Below are 19760 nucleotides of genomic sequence, written 5' to 3'. Positions count from 1 at the left end.
GAGGTGTTGTTCTTTTCGGACTTTGAACCAGCATTTGATATCTTTTGCGTGTGTGTGTGTGTGTGTGTGTGTGTGTGTGTGTGTGTGTGTGTGTGTGTGTGTGTGTGTGTGTGTGTGTGTGTGTGTGTGAGCAAGATTTGAAAATCTAGTTTCTTGAGGAATGAGTTTTCCTCAAAGTGAGGACAATTATATGCGTCCCATTAAAAAAAAATGAAAGGATGAGCTCCTTACACTCCATTAGATTGTGTGTGCATGTGTGTGTGCGTTTGTATGTGTATGCATGCATGTGTGTGTGTGTATGCGTGTGTATGTATGTGCCTTTGTTTACAAGATCAATAGACAACAGTACAGGAAGAAAGACATTCATAAAGCTAACAGCACTGCTATATTTTTGGTTTGATTTATGAGACAGAAGACAAGAAATTGTCCACAAAGAATGCGAGTCAGAGAGACAGAGGTGGGGACAGAGGGAGCACAAGAAGAAGAATAAATGAACCCCACCAAAAACAAGGATCCAAGGATGCTGCGATGCGTGTGAAAGACGTCAGCAAACATTTCACAGAATAATGGAAAACCTCAAGCAGAAGTAAGGCGAGTAGAGTAGCTTACTCCTGGCAGGATGTGGGAAACAGGCGGTCTTAATTGGGTTATCTAAAATAACTCAAAAGACATACTATAGTGACTTCACTCGGAACGCAAAGGGTAACCACCACAGTTCCTCGGAGACAATGGTCATGATGAAGCCATGCACACTTTTGATCTCACGCAGCATCCATTTCAGTGTCAATTCGCACCATCTGCTCAGAACCGCGTTTGCTTGCACAATGCTTCGAGCTCACACTGAAACAGCTTAAAGCAACGCAATCTGAAAATAAGTCTTCAGAGTTACGCCAGACACTAAATTTCAGTCAGGCCTGCTTCATTTTTGAAAATTACCATTTATTTACCCTCAACAAAGGGCAATAATTAAAACCGTCTGAAATAATGGTAGTATCTATGCCTAGAAGGCATTATTGTGTCAGGAAGGGCATCCGAAGTGAAAGCTTGGCCAAAACAAACATGCAAATCAAACCTCTGAAGATGGAGGACACTGATTCTCTGTGGCGACCCCGAGAGGGGAAAAGCCGAAAGGAAGAGAAGGCATTGTTAGTATTATTAACTCACTCACTGCCATTGCGGAATTTATTCGTGAATTGAAAATATGACGTAGAGCGCTATTCCAAAATTTGTTCTGGTTTTAGTTTTTCTTGCGAGGAAAGCGCTGGCCAGGCCTCTGGCATTTTTTTTCCTTTCTGTGAGGGGGCAGCATTTCTCTTTTTTCCCATGTTAGCGCTTTGTTCCAGCTGCAGCTGTTGTTAAAGGACAACCAATGTCTCCGGACAAGTTGTGTCCATAATTTGTAAAATCACTTCAAATGACTTCTACTGAGCATATTTTACAAAGATTCCATAGCACATAGCTATATTTTACGTTTTAAGACTTGCGTTGAATATTCAGGAAGTCTTGTTTTCGAGTTGATGAGGATCCCCATGTGACGTCACGTTTGGAACGCCCCTGACCGAGAAAACGACATACAATGCATTTTGCAGTACTTTGTTTGATCTGAAACCTTTGTGTTGATCCGTGTTGATTGCGAAATTAGAAGGAAAACACATAACGCGATGGTGAATCATTGTGTGTTGCACCAAGACAACTATTTGATATTCGCTGACACAATTCCAGCAGACAAATCAGCCCATTTCCAACGGAGCTCGGGCGCCATCTTGTGCATTTTCTGGGACTCGACATTGCAGTCCAGACGCCTCAAAATGACACGGAAGGACTACTTTAATCGATTGCAAACATTTATAACTGGATGAGTAAGAAGAAAGCATCTTTTGCGAATCAGAAGCCATTGTTTCGATTCTCGAGCAAGGCCAGATGTCTTGGCGTTACACCAGGAACAAGGACAAGGGGGACCTTCTGAAACTGGCCACTTCCGGGTTCAATTTCTGAAACTGGTCACTTCCGGGTTCAATTTGAAGTAGTTTTTGGACACTAAGTCATTTTTATTGGTGTTTTGCATTCGACAAAAAATATCATACTGCGTTTTTTGGGTATTTTAGATGCTATAAAACGTTTTTCTGATGTCAGTTAGGAAACAAAAAAGTGATGTTGGTTGTCTTTTAAGTCATTTTTATGTCATTTTTTCATTTGCCGCTCTCATTTCAAAGTCAAAGTCAGCTTTGTTGTCAAATATGCTAATATGCATGACATACAGCACCGATGAAATTACTGTCCTCTCGGACACAGCATGCAAGGCACTTATAATGACTTTAACAAACTTAATAAACATGAAAACGGCATTTGCCGGGAGAGGGGAGCCGCTGCGTGTTCACGTGCCGCAATCTTGGGAAAAACAATGAAACCAAACAATGAAAAAATGTGAAAAACTCTGGCACTAGAGTGGACACATTTTTCCATGTCTGGCAGCGAATAAGTTAATATTCTCATCACTTCAATCATATTTTTTTAATCAATCACTTACATGGCATGTACTATCAGTTTAGAAATTTGTCTAAAAGTGCTCATTTCAGAGGGATCAGTGATTACCCAAACCTACTCCACACCTTTGGTCCATGGAGGTCAATTTGCAGTTCTTAATACTTGAAGTGCCTACATTTTTTTGCAAGGACTCCAGCAAATGAGTTTCCAATTATTCCATGTGAAGGATTATCTACATAATTTTGAAATGAATGTGAGGAGCTGCTTTATTATTGATTGCGAAGAAAGTCAGTGCAACTGCACCAAGCTGTGTGCATCTGCAAACATACCCAAACTTGATGTGTCCAACAGCTTCGCCCAGCTAAACTGTATTACATTCCAGATTTACACTGATCATGAAGAGAGAACCTCTTGACTGAAGTTATCTAAGACTTCCACATGAACGTGTCTCAATGTATCTGTGTAGTAGAGAGTACATGTATTTTCAAAGTGGTTTGAGGCATACGAGGCTGCCGTTTGACCAATGCAGTGTCCAGTGACGTGCGGTGAGGTTCATGGCTGGTGAGGCACTGACGTCATCAGTCAGATTTACAAACATGAACTCTACAGAATAGTTTATTCACCATTTGATTGGCAACAGTTAACTTGTTTTGTTTAAAATGTCATGTCAGCATTCTTTGTATAAACTGTAGCATAGAAGGAATGAATAAAAAAAAATGTTATCGTGTTAACTTTACTTATAAATGAAGTCCATATCTTCCTTCTGAAGAAAGGAATCTATACCTTCTTTGTAGAAGCCTTCCTTATATTTCTTCAGTTTTAAAAGCCTCTCTATTTCTTTCAATTTCGATATGTAATCCTCCATTCTGAAAATGAGGCCAAGCGATACGAAAAAATGACCGGATGGTTGCACTTAACTTGTTAACTGTTTACTGTAGCTTGCTGCCACTAATTCTATTATTCTGCAGCCGAGGAGGCGCAAGAAGAATCTCTGTGATCACCAGCGCCCCCTGTCATAAGGCAGGAGAACTGTGTGCCTCACCTATGCCCACAGTTTTGATAAAAATAAAATAAAATAAACACTGTAGTACAGTGTTTATAATGATGACTACACTAAAAAGTGACTACATTATATACACCAGCTAAACTATAGAAATTTAGTTCGTATACTAAAAGTGTTTGAACACTTATAGCGATATGCAGAAGGACAGCAATGTAATCTCAATTGTGCAATCCATGGTGAGGCTCAGCCAGCTGCTGCCTCCCCGCTCGTCTCTACTTAGTACAGTGGTACCTCGCTTCTCGACCATAATCCGTTCCAGAACCCTGTTCGAAAACCGATTTGTTCGAAGACCGAAACAATTTTTCCCATTACAAATAATGTAAATCGTTTTAATCCGTTCCAACACCCTGAATGTTTACCTTTTTAGTACAGTATTTTATACATTATTTTATGCATGAAATTGCACATTAAAATGCTGACCAACACATAAAAAGCAATGTATATTGTAATGATATGAGCAAATTGTATTTGCATGTTCTACTAGTGATGCCTGGCTTTAGATCAAAGGAGCATGTGCGCTGCTGCAAGTCAGTCTGATGAGAGCCTACGAGAGCCACACATGTCAATTGCCTTCTCCCTCCAACCAACACAGCCGTCCTAATAAAGAACCTCAACTCTATCCAGAAGTTGTATCATTTACCGAACCCGCTTACACAAAGCAACACATATATCTCAGAAAATATTAAGAAAATGGTAAAGACACAAATAACATAAACATAAATGTAACCCAGGCTAATTGTACGTTTGTAAAGAAAAGAATTATGAATAGGATTGTTTACCTTTGTGGTGGTCAGCAGAAGGCGCAGGTGGACGGAGGAAGGAAATTTATTGTTTGGAAGGAGTCCCCTTCCATAAAAACTTCGGGGAGCTCTTCTGTCTGAGGGGTGCTCACACGTTCAAATCTCTTTGCTCCTGTCACGTGCGAGTTGACAGCGGGGGGCGGGGCTGCCTCTCCCGGCGGCCCTCCACCTGCTGTCAATTCTCTAATCACTGACACAGGGCATTTATACAGTTCGCGATCACCTCGCCAATGCTGGATGATTGACTCACCTCGCCACCGTACCTGGACTCTTCCTTCGATGCGCGAGTGTATCCGGTCCGAGGTATTTTCCCTGCATTCCGTAAATTTATGTCATCTTCCGGGATTGCGTAATTTTGCACCCTTGTGTGCCATTTGCTTTTTGGCGTAGTAAGCGGGTCGGATCACCCCCTGCCTTCTTACTCGCTGTGTTTTCTTTTATTTGTGAATAAACATTCTGCTTGGTGAGTACGTCTCTGCCGCCTGCTTTGGGATACCAAACATTCCACTACGTTCCGACGAGTCAGCTGCCGTCACTCTCGCTCGGAACATGACAGCTACGGATGACTCGGCTACTGGATGTTCTTTTCTCTTAAAATATCTATACGTCTGTGTAAGCTCTCAGTCGTACAGGAGTGGTCCATCGATGAGAAGGTTTCTTCAGCCGTCATCTGTACAAAAGTGAAGGTTTCGAAACCTTCACTTTTGTACAGATGACGGCTGAAGAAACCTTCTCATCGTTAAAATATCTATCCAATGACACTTGCTCTCACTCCCACAGCCACATCACTAGATTTCACAGCCTCCTTATTCTTTAATATCATACTGATCGTCGATGAAAAGGTTTCTTCAGCCGTCATCTGTACTTTTTTGAAGGTGTCGGACGTTTCGCTTCTTATCCAAGATGCTTCTTCAGCGAACTAAAGTCTTACTGGTAGTATCGGCCCTATATATATATATCCCTAATGTCCAGGCATGGCGGCGCCGGACACTGCTATGATAGGTCCCTACTCTCAGGTTGGGGGTAGCAGAGGACCACTCCCTGTGGACCCACCGATTGTTCCTACATTCCTGACTAAAATGTATTTACAGATGACGGCTGAAGAAACCTTTTCATCGATGGACCACGCCTGTACGACTGAAAGCTTACACAGACGTACTGATCGTAGATTTCGCCATGTTGTATTCCCTAGCCAGATCATACACTCGCACACCTCCTTCATATTTTGCGATTATTTATTTCTTAAATGCAATAGTTGTACAAACTACTTTTCTTTTTTCACTTGTAGCAGCACTTACTTTCTTTGGAGGCATTATTAGGGGCTAAAACTCTTCGTACACCTATATTAAACGCTAGAGCAAAACGCAGCACGTCCGCAAGCGACAACAGTTGGTCACGGAGAGAGCGATACACCCCTACGCCGCTCAGCACCCCACCTTCACGTACGCTATCAGACGTCGTACCGGCATTCGAACACCGATTGATGTTCGAACTGCGAAGCAAAAATTTCTCGAATACAGTAAAGTCTCGTTATATCGATATCGGATATATCGATAGTCCCGGTTATATCGATACTATTTCTATGCACGCACAGAGAAAATTACATGCAAACTGGGTCGGATATATCGATAGTCCCGGTTATATCGATATTTTTTCGGACTCCCTTGAATATCGATATAACGAGACTTTACTGTATTTTGTTCGGACTCCGATTTGTTCGAACTGTGAGTGTCGTTCGAAAATCGAGGTTCCACTGTATTTGAACGGTAAATGTGAAAATTCAGCGATTTTGAAAAAAATCCAAAAATGGTGAAGTTAAATGGAAAAGAACTTTAAAGTACAAATCACTAAATAAATATAACTGTTTCATATTTTTTTTTCATTTGATATTTCCATGATGCCTCCGCTGACTGCACGTCACTGGCAGTGTCTATCGGTTAATTTGTACGACATACAAATTACACGATTAATAATAATGTGTAGTGGAGCTGTAGTTAATTTTAAGAAGCGTCAAAGGTGTATGGGGGCAAACAGCAGAAGAATCGACACACCTCCATAACTTAAGAGTAGCGGGTAGGGCAAGGATAAATGCCGAGGAAGACAGACAGAAACATGTTGCTTATTGGACACTCAAAATGAATCATAACTGCCTTCATTACAGTAGACAAAAAGCGTTATGACTTTCGGGATAATCATGTTACTTCGGTGTCTGTGTTGCCGATATAATTAGATTTATTGAGTGGTTCGTCTGTTCCAATGTTTCAATTAAGGCAAGCTATATGTACCCATATGCATTTTGAATCCAGCCAGTTGGAGGACATGCATGTTAATCAATTACTGTACGCTTGTTCCCAAACTTGGCCTCTATTCAACACTCTGTAGTTACTTCAATTTGCTCAACGCACATTCACTTCCAGCGACATCAGCGTTAACTGTGGTTGCCCATGTGATGAGACTGATCGTGTATGGACTTGTCTTTTTTTCATGTCAGCATAAGAATGATTTCCAGCAAGAAAAAAATAAGTCAGCGGCGACACTCTAGAATCTTATTATCAAAGAGGCAAACTAAAAAAGAAATTTCGTCAGGATTCAAGATAGGTGAATAAAAATGTGACGGAGAAGCACAAAAAAAACAAAAGCTGAGCTTCTTACTCAAAATGTACATTTGAAGTTATATATTCAATGATTTTATTGCATGTTTGGTCATGTTTCTTTGAAGGGTAAGTAGTTATATTTATTTTGACTTTAACTTCAGATTGACTTTCAGTTCTTCAGTATCGTAGCATGAAAACGGTTCAAGGTTACAGTTATAGTTTAAAGAGGCTGAAAGTGTTCGAGGAACGAATAACAGTACAGCAATTGGTTTAAAAACAGCTCCTATGAAACTCGGAACAGATTGTGTTCAACTTTGGAGGTTATAACAACAGTTGGTGTCAAGAACTGGATGAGATTGGATACAAACATGATGACCACGCTTTTGCCAACCAGATGCACCTACGCTAAGGTTTGAATCGAGCATTCTGAGTCGTAAGTGGCCAACGATTTTACCATATATCTCCCAATGCAACAGTGTTTCAGGAAATTCCGAGAGTCAGCATGGCAACTTTTCCCCACGATATTGGCACTGTTTGTGCTGATGTAGCTTTCTTTGTTTTGTTTTTGTAAGTCTGCACTTTTGTAAATGCCATCCACAGTGAGTGCATTTTCAGCTCTTCTTCAGCTGGCACCGGTGTCTGATTGGATTGGATTTGCCTTTATTAGTCTCGCAGTGGAGAAATTTACATTTCACAGCAGCAAAGTCATGAAAGAAATGAAAGTAGAAAAGCAAAACACAGGAGCTGCTGGAAAGTCATCCACTCTCGCGGCGCCGTCTTGAAGTCAAAAGAACAAAAAAAACGAAATAATAAATAACATGACAACACAAAGACACAGAGAGACATTCATTCTTAAGCACTTTCTGTACCCTCTTTGTTACATAAAGCAGTTCCAGATGAAAGAGGAGAGGATCAAAGCATCTCTTCACAGGTGGATCAGGGACATCATGGTGGAATGTGCACGTTGACTAAAAGCTAAATGTTGAAAGCAAACATGCAGCTGTAGCATCCATTGACGAAAAGAGATTGTTTCACATCTCCTGTCCCCCATAAATCAGCTTCAATTCCATCCCGCGACAGTTCCATATACGCATCGGCGCTCTGCGCTGACGCTCCTTCCTTCTTATCGCGGACTCCTCGAGCCATGTATCCATCCAGCCGCAGACTGTCCAACAGCACCGACCTTCCACTGAACAAAGCGGGGCTGTGAAGATGCTGCCCATTTGATGGAGAATAATAATTTATCATGTTTAAAAGTGCCGTGCTTTGCTGACCAACTAAACAATGGGCCTACAGTCAAAAGCGCAGATGGCCACAGTAAATCTGAGTGAAACAGACACGGCAAGGTGAACTGTCGTCTCCATCTAGATTCTAGAAGGTCCGGCCTTGCACAGAATTTAGGGCTTTAGATACTCCTTTTTCACCAAAGTTATTTACGGCTTAAACATCCTGCACAAGCGCCAGATTACAAACTTATCAGTTCTTGGAAAAGACAACCAATTAAAATGTCTTATGTTTTACTGCTTGCAGCTGTTGGTGCTCAGAACGCCCAGAGGCGTGGCATTATAATGAAGAAAACTATGTTTACTAATATATCACTGTAATTTACATATACTCTCAATAAATAGCTTGGCAGAGGGGCGCAGAATTCAGACATATGTCATCTGATGACTGCGTCTCCTGCCGGCAGTGGGGACAATCTTTCTGGTTCTGAGTCTCTGTCCACGGTGTCTGTCTGTCATATCTCTGACACCATTACAGGCGCAAAAAAGCACAATGGCCCCCGAGCTGTCCAGCGATGACAGTCGAATGGCACAGACATTCCTCCCATTCAAAAACAGTACTGGCATATCCATGCTGCCGAAAAGGCGCAACCGCTCAGCACAGTCTCCTTCTTGATGAATGTCGTGGTCAAAAATGCTGAAAAATAATCCGTATCCGTTCCACACGACGCACAACAACACAAAGTGACAAAAGAAAAGACAAAAACAACAAAAAAAGCAAGGCTCATCAGAGCACTTGCTGACGGCTGCCTACTCGGGCGCCATCTTGGACTCCTTTACAGAAAATAATAACAGAATATTTGGGTTTCTAAATAGATGAACATGAAGATGAGGATAATGATGTCCCCAAACTTGAGCCTGGCCGGTGGTCATGTACAAAAAAAACTGATCTTTGCATTAAAAGTACCTCAATAGGTGAAGTCTCTCTCATCTCATTTTCCGTACCGCTTATTCTTCATTAGGGTCGCGGGGGTTGCTGGAGCCTATCTCAGCTGTCTTTGGGCACAAGGCGGGGGACACCCTGAATTGGTTGCCAGCCAATCGCAGGGCACACAAAGACGTACAACAGTCACTCTCACACCTAGGGACAATTTGGAGTGGTCAACCTGCCTGCCATGCATGTTTTTGGAGTGTGGGAGGAAACCGGAGGACCCGGAGAAAACCTACGCGGGTCCGGGGAGAACATGCAAACTCCACACAGGGAGGCCGGACCGGGACGCGAACCGGCGACCTCTGCACTGTGAAGCCGGTGTGCTCATCACTCGACTACCGGGCCGCCCCAATAGGTGAAGTAAATGATGTTATTGTAATTTGAAAATGACAAACAGATATTGAGAGTTGTTCGTTGTACTAAGTTCATCCTGTCTACTTGATATCTAATTTTAAGCAGATTCTTTACTTACAGACAGTGTAGGTGTTCAAATATTGGATGTCCAGACTCTGACGAAGGCGGAAGTAGTCACCGAAACATGTCAGCTATTTGACCACCGACACTGTCTGTAAGTGAAGAATCTGCTTAAAATTAGATATTGAGAGCTGTCATCATATATTTTGCGTTTTGTCTCATTTTATTCATTGATACAAATCAGATGAAGATACTAAATGGCAACATTTTTTTTTGTGACTTTTGTGAACAACACAGTCAGCAGTCTTTTTGTTTTCTTCTCTCACATGTCATCAGGTGTGTGGGCGTGAGAATACTTTTCTTCCAAGAACCGGGGGGGAATTTGCACATTAAATAGTTTATTTTTACTTTGACGCAAAATTGTTAAGCTCGTTGGAGTTATAAATTAGGGTCAATATTTCTGCAGCAAAAGGAGGCTTGTTTGTTGTTATGTGTGCCAAAGACGTTTTCACGGCGGTTCATTTGAGAACAGCATTCCACAAATTCTTTATAAAATGTACATATGTTGCATTTATTTTCAGCACTGCACAGTAAAAGCATATTAAATGTCATAACACAAGCGGCGCTCGAACTGACCCAAATGAGGATCGTTTTGGTCCCGCTGAATATTCGGGCTTATTGAAATTTATACTTCTTGACTCCACATTTAAAGCCGATGATTGAAGTTTATCTCTGACTGTCCAGTGGTGCCAGTATTGAAGGCATCCAAGAAAATGACAAAACCCTTTCTCTCGAGGTTTTTGACTCTCAAAGTAAGCAAAACAACCAGGTAGGAAGTCCAAGTGCAGAGCGTATATGGCATGGCTCTCCTTACCTAAGTCATTGATCTATTATTATTATTATTATTATTATTATTATTATTATTATTATTATTATTATTATTATTATTTTCTTGGACCAAACAAAGATTTGCAGCATTATCATATTGTACACCAGAAAATACATTTTTGCAAGTTTCCACTAGTAATGAGAAAATAACAAGGAATCTTACACATACAGTGGGGCCTCGGTTTACAAACACCTTCCCTGAAGAAATTTCAGGTTTACGAATGTTACATTTATGAAAATTAAACCTTGAATTAAGCACTACTTTTCGCGATACACACGCCCCACCACGGCTGGCGGAGTAATCTTCGGCGGAAGAACACCAAAGCACATGACCGAACAGCGCCCCAGCCGGCCTGCCTCTCCACACCCCCTTTCTCACATGTCAATTGAGAGAGAGAGAGAGAGAGAGAGAGAGAGACGTTGATCGCCTCCAAGGAGTTTTTTACAGATTCTTTTGCTGATATGGGACCGAAAAAGACCCCACCACAGGCTCGTGTTCAGCCGAAGAAGACACAAAACAAAATTACAATCGAGAAGAAGGAGATAATAGAGAAACACGAACGAGGTGTGCGTTTGTCTGATTTAGCGGCTTAGCGGATATGCTAAGTCCACCATTGCTTCCATCCTTCGCCTAAAAGTTTTACACAAAGGCTTTATTTACTCGATGCTTTCACATGACTAAAGGCTGGGCATGATGTTACCCTTCGATCTTTGAAAGCAGAATGGAAGAATTTGTGGCCTGCATGCATCCTTGAGAGGGACTTTGAAGGATTTGATCCTCATGACTGTTGTTTTGGACGACATTGTTTACATTGGACGGAACATGCGACTCGAAGTGGATGTAGATGACGTCGAGGAGCTTGTTGCTGACCATAATGAGGTCCTCAACACAGAGGATTTGATTTGCCTTCAAGAGCACAAGCAGAAGCAAGCCATTCAGGAGTTGTCATCTGAGGGCGAGGAGGAGGAGATGGCTGCAGCATCAAGTGCAGGCTTTTATTGAACATTTCCATCCAGAAAAGATTGTGGCTATGAGAATCATCAACATGATAAATGATAATGTGATGCTTCAGTTTCGTAAGACCTTCCAAGTCAGAAAGCAACAGGTGTCAATTAAGAGTCATCAACGACCAACACACATGTAAATAAAGTGACTTTATTATACAGTGCAGTGTATTTCTTTCATTACAATACAATAGCACATTTATTATACATAGAATAAGGTATGTTGTGTGTAGTTTTAAGGCTTATTTAGTTGAAAAATATATTTTATGGAGTCCTGGGAACGAATTATTCTCATTTTAATGGTTTCCTATGGGAAATTAATTTTGGGGATACACACTTTTCGCCTTACGCACTCTGTCTGGGAACCAATTAAGTTCGTAAGCCAAGGCCCCACTGTATTTAAACAATGTGTAATGGCAACCATTGTAAAAAATGGAAAAGAATCAAAAAGATTGTTTAAAAAAAGCATTAACCGTAAAAGAGCACAATGAATGTAAGCTTCCTTTGGTCATGAAGTCATGAGACTTCCCACACACGCACTGATAAGGTCTGCCCTTATTTATATACTTCAAAGACAAGTAAATTCAGCACCTTTAGAAAGTGTGCGGTGAATAAATGTTTGATGGTGGCAACAGTTTGACCTGAGAACTTAAAGGACAACTGACACCATTTTTTTGTTCCCTAACTGACATCAGAAAAACGTTTTATAGCATCTAAAATACCCAAAACACGCAGGCTGATATTTTTAGTCAAATGAAAAACACCAATAAAAATGACTTAAAATGTCCAAAAACTACTTCAAAATGAAACCGGAAATGGCCAGTTTCAGAAGGTCCTGCCCCCTTGTTTGTGACGTCACGCCAAGACATCTTGCCTTGCTCGAGAATCAAAACAATGGCTTCAGATTCGGAGAAGATGCTTTCTTGGTACTCATCCATTTATGAATATGATTCAAATAGTTCTGAAGAGGAAAGCATAAATGTTTGCAATCGATTAAAGAAGTTAGTCTGTGTCATTTTGAGGCATCTGGACTGAAATGTAGCGTCCCAGAAAATGCACAAGATGGCGCCCAAGCTCCGTTGTATATGGGCTGATTTGTCTGTTGGGAATTTGTGTCAGCTCGTATCAAATAGTAGTCTTGGTGCAACACACAACGATTCACCATCACGTTATGTATGTGTTTTCCTTATTCCTTATGTGTTTTCACAGTTTTCAGACCAAAGTACCGAAAAATGCATTGTGTGTTGCTTTCTCGGTCTGTGACAATACCTACTGTGACATCACGGTAGGTATCGTCACCAACTGAAAAACAAGACTTCCTGAATATTCAGCGCGAGTCTTAAAACGTAAAATATAGGTATATGCGGTGGAATCTTTGGAAAATACGCGCAGTAGAACTCATTTGAAGTGATTTTACAAATTATGGACACAACTTGTCCGGAGGCGTCGGTTGTCCTAATGTTGGTATTTCTATTTCCGATGATAAAATGTGCTCAGATCTAAAAACATTCGAGATTGGAATTCCATTCAGGAATTCCACAGTCGATTAGATTCCCGGAAGACAATTTTGGCTTTCGCACATACGACATAATGACAGAATTTGAAACCGATGACCAAATGTCCCATCGGACAAAAAAATGTGGATTTCGGAGTCGGGAGTGACCAATTGATCCAAGTCAATAGATGATTTCCTCTACACGCAGGAAGGATAGACATTGTGTGTGGAGCCAAAACGGCACCCGTGGGAGGCGCGGGGGCAGAAATCGATAGCCATTGCTTGCGATTCATACTCGCTGACATTTTGAAACACGTTTTTTGTTTTTGTTTTGTAAATGAGATCTGCAAATGTAATAATAACAATAATGACAGTATGCAAATACAATAATGTTTCACATTTATCCATCCATCCATCCATTTTCCGTACCGCTTATTCCTCATTAGGGTCGCGGGGGGTGCTGGAGCCTATCTCAGCTGTCTTCGGGCACAAGGCGGGGGACACCCTGAATTTGTTGCCAGCCAATCGCTGGGCACACAAAGACGAACAACAGTCACTCTCACACTCACACCTAGGGACAATTTGGAGTTGTCAATCTGCCTGCCATGCATATTTTTGGAGTGTGGGAGGAAACCGGAGGACGTGGAGAAAACCCACGCGGGTCCGGGGAGAACATGCAAACTCCACACAGGGAGGCCGGACCGGGACGCGAACCGGCGACCTCTGCACTGTGAAGCCGTTGTGCTAACCACTCAACTACCGGGCCGCCTGTTTTACATTTATACTTAAGTAAAATAAATTGTCTCAGTCTTCTCGCACCCCTCACACCACTGCTATCCTTGTCCACAGTCTTGTCACCTCCCGTATTGATTACTGCAATTCACTTCTTTTCGGTGTCCATCAGAAATTCCTCCATAAACTACAACTGGTGCAGAATTCTTCAGCCCGGATCAACACTAGAACCCCCTCCTTTCATCACATCATCCTCACCCATTTGACAGCTCCATTGTCAAACGTATCACTTGTAATTACCAGTACTTCTGTACATATTTATAGCCATCCTCACCTATCTGTGTCACCTATCCGACCTATCTGTCTCAGCATGATGGTGGTGCTGGATGGCAGTGCTTTCATCCGCTCTTCCCCCAAACTGTGGGGCAAAAAAAGGTCTTATCCCGTGACTGTAAAGTGACTGTAAAGAGTAAAGTTCCCGTGACTGTAAAGTGGCTGTAAAGTGGCTGTAAAGTTATTATAAATAAAAATCAGAGATGAAGATAAATTTGCGGTGTATGAGGAGATCAGGGAAAATTTGGCAATTGTTTCTTTCAACAGTGTTTTCTTGCTTCTCCGGGACACTCCAGATGGTTGTATTAACTATGTTAGTACAATGGCTCTCAGTAATTTTTCTAATTATCTCACCTTGTCTTTTCATGGCAATTCAATGCACTAGTAGAATGACTAATATGAAATGACTGTTTTGGTCGGAATCCTTTTTTCCACTTTTACTGCCGCTTTTGGCCTACAACTCTACATCCATCATTCTACCATCTGTTCCGCTTATCCATGAGCAAAGTGTGAGCATGCTGGAGCTGATCAGAGTTGTCTTTGGGCAGGAGCAAGAGCACACCAGAAGTGGTGGCCAGCCAATCACAATGCACACAAAGACAAACCAACAATTCCATTCACAATCACTCCTAGGGACAAATTTCAGTGCTCCAGTAAGCTACCTCGTGTGTTTTTGAAATGTGGGAGGAAACTGGAAAACCAAGAGAAAACCCAAGCAGGCACACATGCAAACTACACACAGAAAGGCCAGGATCATCAAAACACCGACCTCTGCAGTGTGAGGAGGACATGCTAACCATCCACCCACCGTGCTGCCTATAAGTATAGAATCAACTCGTTTTCATGAAATATTCTGCTAAACTGGTAACACGACTGGGTCCACTAAATGTGTCACACAATGGTAGCCTTTTGGTTCCAAAATGTTACCCTTGACACAAAACTGTAAAACAGTTGACATACTCGTAATACCAGTGAAGAAGCAAATGTTAATTCATTGAATTTTATTCTCACTAACATGTGGCACTCAACTTGTCTCACGGTACAAGGGTGTCCTAAGCCAGTCCTCAAGTGCAGCTGTCCGAGCTGTTTTCCAGCTAGCCCCGGAGCAACACACTTGATTCAAATCAGCAGGAGCATTGTAATGCTGCTGCAGAGCAGATGGATTATTTGTTTATCTGACTCGGGTGCGTTGCAGCCAGGAGAGTAGGAAAACAGGGAAGGATGGTGGCACTGCAGGTCTGTAGGCTGTCCCAAAATGTTATTGTTGATGTCTTATTTACATGGAGGTTGAAGTGTAAATGAATATACATGCTTCCAAACTTTAGCTATTCAAGCAAAGCTGATTTACACTCCAAAAGACAAATTGTCGTAGGCAATCACCCACCTTGAGCTATGGCAATGGACTCGAACCTGTGCAGTTCCCGCAGCAAGCAAGTGCGCTCAGACGGATGGAGGCTATAAATGAACTCCTTGGCCCCGCGAGGTGAATTGAGGGGTTCCACCGGCTCTTTCAGCGGGTGTGTGCCGAGGTGACGGCGCAGAACCAGCACAGAGACCGGAAGCCGTGAGGCCAGCTCACCCGGGAAAGACACCGAGGGTTCCGCTTGGTGGTTCAAGAGTCCGTCTTCGAACAGCCCCCTACCGGCTCTCAAGGAGAGAACGGGCCGCAGGACACCCCGCAGGCGGGGCAGCATCTTGTGGAGGAGGACGACCGTGGCAGTAGGTATGACTGGGGAAACTGTAGGGTTATGGAACAAGCCCCGTTAGTAGGCTACCACGGACAACTCTCAGTTACAAGCAGTCACATGGAAAACGCAAGTCGGGTCATTCGATGCCTCAAAGCAGGCGTGGCTGTAACAATAACGCATTCATGCATTGTAGGCCAGCACCAGGACTGACAATGCTCGAAAATGGGGTGATAATGGTCCAAAATGAAGTGCAACTTGTCTCACCTCAGTCAGTCGAGCCTGGGCTGTCCCGTTCAACTCGCTCCAGAATATAGCGGAAAATAACAGCAGCAACTACCTCGACGCATATGACTCTTCTTTTCCACTCACCGCTCGGTTACTGGAGAGGGGAGCGAGAAAGAAAAACGTACATTCAAAAATGCTTATTGAAATATGCGCGCCAATAACTGTTAGCAGGCGTCAAGCCAGTTGTTGTAACCTTCGGCTGACAGGACGCTGGCAGGCGGATAGGTGAGGACTGGAGCGGCCGGACGCATCCACAAAGTGACCAATGAAAGAGCTTCTCCCTTCGGCGCGTTGTGTGACGTAATATTACGTAGCACGTCCAGGAAGACATCGGATTTACTACACAGGAGTGCTTGGATAGAGTCGAAATCGACATTTACTTTGAAGAATATTAGTTAATAATGTTTCAAGCTCATAGAAAAGATCATCTGGAAAAATTGGAAGATATATTTTACTTTTAATGATCAGCTAATTTGTAAACGTACATGAAGCACCAGCTGCACACGGTTGAAATGTTAATGGGAATTCAAAGGGATTATCAACGTTATAAGTATGTTTGGGCGTGATAACGATTTTTAAGCACGTGATGCTTTCATGTAGTCACACGGAAAGAAAACTATGCGGTGGATTGATTTTCCTGTGCAGGGAAACATTCCAATGATGAATTAAGCGTTGTCCTTAAAAATCGTCCTTTAATGTTTGTTACGCCTTCTGTGTAATTGTTTCAATTCTCGATTATTGATCTAGTTGTTCGGATGGCCAAGTGAAAGATAAAATTATGATACATAAATCATAAGCTTTAGTGATTTGCACAGGCAACACTGACCCCTAGTGGCCACGATCTTGCATATGGGGGACTGTTCATCCAAAATTCCAAATTCTCTACGAATAATAATAATAATAATAATAATACATGTCATTTATAAATGCATTTCAAAACTCTCAAGGACACTACAGTCACAGTATATTTTTTTCTGTGGGTGAGCAGCGGCAGCCCATTGTCCCATACATGACTGGCCTACTTTGGATAGTGAGGGTACCTGTCAAAGACCATTCGTAATCACAGTCACACCCTTGAATCATGTACCACTCAACATGCAAGTCTTTTTAATGTGAAACCGCAATATTCCAATGCGGATATTTTGGCCATCAACAATGATGTTCTTAATTTGAGAGGAAGGAAATATTTCAGGGAGGTAAAACAGAGATTTTATAATTCAAGTACAGGGATCTAACAACATGTCTTTTTTTTATTATATTGCTGACATTGAAATTACACAAAATAACATACTTTTGGGAACAAACTGCCTGTGAAACCGTGTACATATTTAAAACCCGATGCATGTGAATTTACAAACCTGAACAACTAAAACAAGTTGACTTTGGCCTGCACAGAACATAGAGTATAAACTTCTTAAATCTTTACATACAGACAATAAGGAACTCTGATATAATATATAATAAATGTTTTACTAGTCATTTAAATATGAATATCCCAAGGTGGATAATACACATTATGTACAAGTGGACGGTTGTAATGAGACTCGGCTTGGTTAAAACATTTTAGATCTGAAGACAAATGATTTCGTCCCAACACTTTGGGGAAAACTGTGATTGGCTGGCAACCAATTCAGGGTGTCCCCCGCCTCGCGCCCGAAGACAGCTGAGATAGGCTCCAGCAACCCCCGCGACCCTAATGAGGAATAAGCGGTACGGAAAATGAGATGAGATGAGACTTTGGGGAAAACCATACTGATTGTGTCTCCACATCATCAATAATACTCATTCAGTGTATACTCATTACAAAGTCAATATGGATGTGCTTTTGCACAAACCGTCAAGGCAGCTAATTCTACGTAGTGTTTTTTTTTTTTTCTGTTTCTTTTAGTTTCATCACCAGTGAACTCTGACAGTATACATGTTGTCAATTAAACATATGTGAAATAATAGACCAAAGGTGTGTGGCACTAAAGCGAGATACAACTTAAACAAACAAAACAGAAAAGCAGATAATGTGGTGTCAATACCACTGTTATGGTGTCATGAACTGAGGGCAAGTTGCAAAAAGAGAAAAATTCAAGAAATAGTTTGTACAGGTAAATAATGTTTGCAATCAGTTATGCAGTCACCACAATTGCACAGTGCTTTAACAGAAATGAAAATAGAAAAACTATGGTGTTAAGCCTCATTTTACTACAGCATCTTATTGTCCTGTAAAAACAACATCCCTTTACTAATACAAACAATTTTGTAGTGAAGGTGTTTCCATATCCCCATTGACATGGCAGTGCACCAAAATTTGAAGTTGTCCAGAGCTAATAGATTAAATTATACAGATTATTTTGAAAGAAACCGTTTCTCATAAGGGTTCTCAACTAGTACAAACTTTCAGAAAAACAGTGACGTGTTGAACGTATCTCTTTTTTGCGCATAATTTTTATTTGTAATGTCTATGTGTGAATGATAATAAATTCTATTAAAAAGGTCCATGTATGTTCACAACTTGTTGTACAATGTTAAAGACAACTGTTCTGCAACACATTCTTGTTGAACATGTCAGGCTCTATGTTGGAGCATGAATGTTTAAATGTGAAAAGCAGCAAAAGCATGCTTCTGGCAACATGGACGTAAATCAAGAATTTTGTGAGGTAGTGGGAATATCCGTGGTTCCAAACGGAAAAGCAGTAACCATGAATTGCTGCACGCCACAATTTTGGCAAAAACCTCAAGCATTGATATTTGCTTTGTTGTGATGGTCCCGTCAGACGTTGTCCACAGTGGTGCTGTAAATGACTGCATAGAACGGAGGATGCCTTCACCCACAGCACCTCATTGTGCAGATGTGTGAAGGTCTTTTAAGATCACCGTAACCTCAACACAGGTCAACGAAGACCACCATGACCCACAACTCCTCTGGATATTGCACTCCATCACCATTGGTTTCCCTGTGTTAATGTAGCCTTCTTGGATGTGAAAACGCTCACAGTCATCTTTTCTATTTCTGAAATTAACCGTTTATTTAATCAATCAGATAATGTTAAGTACTCAAGGTAGTTCTGCAATGCCCTTTTTGTTACATTTTCGGCGGGGAGCATCAGGAACCAGACAAAATGACCTCATTGATGATCTAATACCAATTCACATAGGAAGACATCTTAATATCGCAACAAAAAGAAAGACTTTACATTTGTTGAATAAATCATGCTGTCACAAACTAATTTCTCTCTCACGCAGCCTTGATTTAGGAATGGGGGATCACGCAATCCGAGGTGCTGAGCGGTCATTGGTGTGGGTCCTCTTGAGTTTGACACCGTTGCGGATGGCCACCAGAATGTTGCCATCTGCCTCGTTCCCTGTCTCAGTTTCTCCTCGCTCACTGTGAAGATGCTGCTGGACCAGTTGGTTGGGAGGATTGCTCGAAGCCTGACCGCTCCAAGACACCACAGGTGGCACTCTACCATTGTCGCCTTGTGAAAATGTGGGGGAATTTGGATTCTTTCCGATTTCCTCTCCAATCTTGCTCCCATTGAGGAATCCTGACTTGTCAGGAACTGTTGGTATTTTTACGGGGATGACCGATGTACGAATAGGAATGGGACTTGTGCCGACAATTGAGCCTGAGCGGCGAGCAGACGGTTTAGATGAAGGCGTGCGGCGGATTGTGGCAACACCTGGGGTGACAATAACTGGACCATGACTTGTAGAATGGGACGCAGGGACATTATTGTAACCAGTATAAATTACTTGATTTGAACAACCTTAAGG

At 41.9% G+C, this 19760-nt stretch overlaps 2 protein-coding genes across 9 annotated transcripts in view; both read right to left on the bottom strand.

Moving 5' to 3' along the window:
* The window catches only part of LOC148896585 (transmembrane protein 65-like), a 52889-nt gene extending 36567 nt beyond the window's left edge, over positions 1-16322 (bottom strand). The window contains exons 1-3 of one of the 2 annotated variants that reach the window (XM_088997840.1): positions 16189-16322; positions 15975-16089; positions 15407-15760 (exon numbers count right to left, since the gene is read on the bottom strand). In XM_088997840.1, the coding sequence (XP_088853966.1) occupies positions 15407-15716 (310 nt within the window). In that variant the 5' untranslated portion in view covers positions 15717-15760; positions 15975-16089; positions 16189-16322. Of the gene's footprint in view, positions 1-15406; positions 15761-15974 lie in introns of both variants that reach the window. The other variant, XM_088997839.1, reaches the window with a different exon arrangement.
* Positions 16323-17225: 903 nt separating this feature from the next.
* Positions 17226-19760, bottom strand: part of LOC148896584 (protein MTSS 1-like) — a 38456-nt gene continuing 35921 nt past the window's right edge. For all 7 annotated transcript variants that reach the window (XM_088998775.1, XM_088998776.1, XM_088998779.1 and 4 more), the window contains one exon: positions 17226-19753. In XM_088998775.1, the coding sequence (XP_088854901.1) occupies positions 19251-19753 (503 nt within the window). In that variant the 3' untranslated portion in view covers positions 17226-19250. The remainder of the gene's footprint in view (positions 19754-19760) is intronic.

The sequence above is a fragment of the Hippocampus bargibanti genome, linkage group LG06, assembly GCF_051943395.1.
Source record: "Hippocampus bargibanti isolate YZ-2025 linkage group LG06, ASM5194339v1, whole genome shotgun sequence".
NCBI classification, from domain to species: domain Eukaryota; kingdom Metazoa; phylum Chordata; class Actinopteri; order Syngnathiformes; family Syngnathidae; genus Hippocampus; species Hippocampus bargibanti.
Note: the sequence above shows the minus strand (reverse complement) of the source record. Positions and strands in the feature narration are given on the sequence as shown.